The following is a 5,520-nucleotide window of genomic DNA, read 5'->3' as shown; positions in this document are numbered from 1 at the left end:
TTATATTTACAGTTGTCTACAGAATGATCAATGTATACACGAGTTATTCCTAGATACATTTACAACTGACAGTACGGTTCCTGGTACCTCCATCAACAGAGCACTGTTGCCGTTGCACTGATATGTTGAGTGATGGAATATATCCTTCTGTCATTCTAGAATGACGAAGGACAGACCATTATATCGCAATTAACAATTGACATAGCAGTACTGAGTACAGCCATCATCTCACTGCTGTAGCAGTTTGATTCCTTTGTTCACAGAAGATTAAAATTTTATAGCAATTTTGGAATAACGCACGACAGATCCCTTATCCCTGGAAATAAATGCATTAGACAAACCTGTGCTGAGTGCAGCCATTATCACAGTACACTAGCCGTTGGTATACCTTTGTTCAATGATTATGTAAATTCCAAAGCAATTCTAGCATAATCAACGTATAAAACGGATAAGGCTGGTGATGCTTACAACTGACAGCACGGCTCGTGGTACATACACCAAGAAAGCAATGTAGCTACTGGTTTAATCGGTTCACTGATGTTTTATATTCGATAGCAGTACTAGAATGGAAAAATAAACATCCATTGTCCCTCGAGATATTATTAATTGACAACACAGAAGGGATTGCAGCCACTATCACAGTACTGCAGCTGTTGGAATAATTTGTCAACTGGTTATTTAAATTCCTCAGCAACTGTAGCATTGTCAATGCATAGCACGGGTACGTCTAGAGATATTTAGAATTGATAGCTCGGTACATAGTGCATCTATCAGCAGAGCACTGCCGCCGTTCAATTCACCATCTCACGGATGATTTATATTCCACAATAATTCCAGAACGGAAAAAGGCAGATGTACTACACCATGCGATATACGCAATTTACAACGCAGTACTGAGTGCTGCCATCGTCTATGTACTGTATCGTTGGAAAAATTAGTTCGTTGATTATATATATTCCACTGCCATCCTGGAATAATCAACGCGTAGTACACTTATTGCTAGAGATATTTGCAATTCACACAACGGTACTTAGTACCTCCACCAGTAGAATACTGCAGCTGCTGTATTAACTTGTTTAATGATGACTTAGGTTATGTAGCAATTCTAGAATGACAAATTACACGTCCATTACAACACCAGCCATTAACAATTGACATAGCAGGACCGACTACAGCCATCGTCACAGAAACGTAGTCGTTGGAATAATTTGTTCACTGATGTCGTTATTTCGACCGAAACTCTAGAATAGCCAATGTATTGTACGGATATGGCTGGAAACGTTTGCAATTGGGAGTACGGTACTCAGCACTTACGCCAAGAGAGCGCCGTAGCCGCTGCATTAATCGGTTAGGTGGTGATATAAATTCGACAGTAGTTCTAGAAATATAAATGTATACGTCAGCCATGGCTAAAGATGTTTACAATTCTCAATAAGGTATTAGGTGCATCCATCAATATTGCACTGCAGCCACTGGATTGATCTCTTCGGTCGTGATTTAATTTCTATTGTAACACATGGATGACAGTGGACTGACCCGATATCGCACGAGATATTAGGAATTGACGAGACAGTAATGATTACAGCCATCATCACACTTCAGCAGCCGTTGTACTAAACTGTTTGCAGATGATTTATGTTCCACAGTAGTTCTAGATTTATCAATCTACATATCAAATATCGCTACTGATATTTAAAATTCCATTAACGGTGGTTTGTACATCCACCAATATAGCATTGTAACCAATGGATTAATATGTTCAGGGATGTTTTATATCCGATTGCAATTCTAGAGTGACGAAGGACTGACCAATTATAGCTAGGGACATTAACTATTGACGAAACAGCACTGAGTACAGCCATCGTCACTGTACTCTAGCCGTTGATCTTATTTGCTCGCTGATAGTTTCTATTTAACCGCAGTTCTAGAATAATCAGTTTACAGTACGGTTATGGCTACAGTAATTTTCTCTTGTCAGTACGGTACACGGTACATAAATGAACTGTGCGTAGTTGTCGCCGGATTAACCTGTTCAGTCATGATATAAACGCTATTGGAATTCTAGAATGACACGAGACTGAACCATTATCGCTCGAGCCATTAGCAATTGACGAATAAGTACTGAGTACGGCCATGGCCTCAGTAGTTTATCCTTTTTAATTATTTGTTCACTCATGCGAGTTTAGCAGCAATTATAGATTAATCAATTCATAGTTCGGCTGTGGCCAGTGATATCTACAATTGGCAGCACCCTTCTTAATGCATCTATTAGCAAATCACTGTAGCCGCTGGTTAATCACTTCAGTAATGATTTAAAATACAAGGAAGTCTAAGGTTGTCAATGTACAGTACGGTTATGGATATTCACTGTAGCCGCTGGTTAATCACTTCAGTAATGATTTAAAATACAAGGAAGTCTAGGGTTGTCAATGTACAGTACGGTTATGGACAGATATATTTACAATTAACACCACGGTTGTCAGTACATCCGTAAGCACATCAAAGTAGAGGTTGATCTGATCTGGTCAATGATGACTCAAGTTGTATTGCAATTCTGCAATGGTAAAAAGCAGATGCGTTACAGCCCGAAATATTCGCGATTGACATAAGGTTGCAGAGTACTGCCATCATAACAATACTGCAGCATTGTGACTAATCTCCTCAAAGCCGATTCAGATTCCACGGTAGTTCTAGAATAATTTATGTATATGATAGAATTTGGTATGGCAGTGTATTTATAAAGGATAGAACACCGATTATACAAAAAGGGAACGGTTTAGTATTATGTGACTCGCTCGGTGTGCGCTGTACGACGATAGCTTAGAGACTAGAGACAAGATCGTAATATCAATAGAATTTAGATAACGATCGACACGTACACAATTTAACACGTGTGGTTAATAAGCACAAAAACTGTTTAGCATAAACATATTGATGTGAGGTGTCGCGATTAATAGCGTTAGCACTCCAACACTTCCCCTAATCGTGATATCTTTCGTTTTTATTAATCCTAAAGATGCAGTGAGCTCTATATGCTTATTCGCAATGGATGGTTTTGTTAATATACCTGCTACCATTTGCTTTGTACTTATATATCCCAGTTTTACGATTCAAGGTTTGATTGCTTCTCGTATGAAATGGCATTTCACATCTATATGTTTGGTTCTGTAGCAGTTGACCTGTTCATTCGCCCGCGCTTGGGCTGATTGGTTATCATTGTAGTTGTCGATGCAGATTTCTTGACCTATGATTTCGCGTAGCAAGCTTCTTAAAGATTCTGCTTCTTTACATGCCTCGGTTGCCGCAACATATTCTGCATCACTTGTGGAGAGGGCAATATTAGATCGTTTTTTGCTCTTTCAAGAGATGGATACATCGCCTAACAAGAAATTATATCTCCTGCATAATTTTCGATCGGTTTCATCTCCCGCGAAGTCTGCATCGACGAATCCCCTAATCTGTAAGTCTGTCTTTTCCTAACAGAGACGAAAGTCGATTGTGCCTTTAAGATAATTGAAAAACCTTTTTGTAAGAAGCCAATGTTATAGACTGTGACTATTATTAAATCTGCTTAAGTAATTTACGCTGAACGCGATGTCCGGTCTGGTGCATACGGCTAAATAATTTAAAGAGCCTACTAGATGCTGATAGGGATGGTTATCATATGTATCACTTTTTATTAATTTTTTTCCTACTGGAGAATGTGCGAGTGTGGGGGCACAATAATTCGTAACGAATCTGCCTAGTTGTTGCTCAATACAGGAACCTTGATCTAAGTAGACCTTGCTATGTTTGCAACTGATTCTTGTTCCCAATATGGATTTTGCTACTCCTAAGTGTTTGATCATGTATTCAGTACTCAATTGACTTCTTAGTGAATATTTTCGCTTTTTGCTTTTATTGATAACAAACACGTCACCGACATATGGTGCTATTATTATTTTCGAACCTCCCTCACCTTTACAGTCAATGCACGGTGCAGATAAAGATGGTTTAAAATTAAACTTTGTTAATACTCTGTTCATTTTGTCATTCCGCGCTTTGACGCCTGTTTTAGCAGATCTATGGCCTTTTTATGCGATAAACCTTCCTTCCATCCATGGTTTATCCTTCCGGTTGGTGCATATAGATCTCTTCTTTGAGATCGGCATTCAGGAACGCGGTGGTTGCGTCAAGGTGTTCTATGCTCGTCTCTAATTGGAACGCAAGGGAAGTTAGTAATCGAATTGTGGAGTATCTGGCGACTGGAGAAAAAGTATCAGTAAAATCTAGACCGTATGTTTGCGAATACCCTTCTGCAACCAACGTAGCTTTAAAGTCGTTCATATTACCTTTACCATCCTTTTCAATTTGAAACCTTTTTATTTTCTGGAAGTGTTACAATTTCCCACACATTGTTTCCTTTCATCGAATGGAACTCTTTCTCCATCGTTTGCTTCCAGTTATTTGCGTTGTGTGACGATAGGGCTTCCTTTACAGACGAAGGATCTTTGCCTGTCCTCACGAATGCACGGTGCCTTATCACGTCGGGGAACCATCTGTTTTTTCTCTCACGTGGGGGATATCTTCCGGGAGCTTATTCTATGCTTGTTTGCACTGGTGGATCAGACTCCGAATGACTACTATTTTCGGTGTCTGAATGCTCGGCATCACTCTGGGATGAACACCCTATAGTCTGGTTTTCGGTTTCTTCTCGTATGTGGGCTTCGTCCTAATTGTCTTCCAGGACGGTTGGCTGTATGAAAGAAATTTTCCTTGTTTCCGGATTGTCTCTATAAATTTTTTGAGACACCTTTTCGTCGTTTTGTCCGAGTTGGATCTCCATGAAGATTACATCTCGGGCTTTTATTATTTATCGTGGATTTTTCACCTCAACTGACCTGAAACTTTTGAATTCGAACACTATCCAATAAAAACACATTCTAAGCCTTTAGGACCAAATTTGGAACGATGCTGCTTAGGAACATGAGCATATGCTTTACATCCGAATACACGTTGGTTCCGAAAATCTATCTTCTTTCCAGTCCACATTTCAAAGTTGGTATTTCCTTTGACCGATTTAGTGGGTGAACGGGCATTTCGGTAAATCGCGGCTCTAACGCCTTCTTCCCAAAGTCTGGAATCCGAGTTGGAATAGTTTATTTGGCAACGAGAATTTTCAACCATTGTTCGGTTGGCACGCTCCGCGACTCCGTTATGTTCTGGGGTGTAAGAGACGATTGTCTGGTGCCGTATGCCATTTCACTTTAGATAATTATCAAACTCTGTGTTGACAAATTCTTTGCCGTCGTCTGACCTGATTGCTTTAATCCTTCTACCTGTATCATTTTCTGTCTTGGCCGTAAATTGCTTGAAAGCATTCATGACTTCGGAATTTTGTTTCAAATAGTGGCCGAACGCCATACCTGTGTAGCCATTTGCGATGAGCAGGACGTATTGTGGTCCCGAAAAATTATTTTCGTTGATCGGGCCGTGTAAATCAATGTGTAAAAGCTCTAGTGTTTGCGTCACTCTCTGTCC

The 5,520-nt window shown here is 39.8% G+C and overlaps 1 protein-coding gene across 1 annotated transcript; it reads right to left on the bottom strand.

Annotated features, from left to right (window-relative positions):
* Nucleotides 1-3,110: 3,110 nt before the first annotated feature.
* Nucleotides 3,111-4,025, bottom strand: LOC108553762 (uncharacterized). Its single transcript, XM_017908793.1, has 2 exons — nt 3,585-4,025; nt 3,111-3,356 (listed from the first exon to the last, which is right to left on the bottom strand). The coding sequence occupies exons 1-2, from the start codon at nt 4,023-4,025 to the stop codon at nt 3,111-3,113; spliced, it is 687 nt and encodes a 228-aa protein (XP_017764282.1).
* Between the last annotated feature and the right edge of the window lie 1,495 nt (nt 4,026-5,520).

Source organism: Eufriesea mexicana, unplaced genomic scaffold, assembly GCF_001483705.2.
Source record: "Eufriesea mexicana isolate 0111107269 unplaced genomic scaffold, ASM148370v2 scaffold12857, whole genome shotgun sequence".
NCBI lineage: Eukaryota > Metazoa > Arthropoda > Insecta > Hymenoptera > Apidae > Eufriesea > Eufriesea mexicana.
Note: the sequence above shows the minus strand (reverse complement) of the source record. Positions and strands in the feature narration are given on the sequence as shown.

What these genes read in the sequence shown, in the direction of transcription:
- LOC108553762 (XM_017908793.1), bottom strand. Translation starts at nt 4,025, where the DNA reads ATGAACAGAGTATTAACAAAGTTTAATTTTAAACCATCTTTATCTGCA. An exon ending in GACCGGACATCGCGTTCAGC is followed by an intron (nt 3,357 to 3,584) that starts GTAAATTACTTA and finishes ATCTCTTGAAAG; the next exon opens with AGCAAAAAACGATCTAATAT.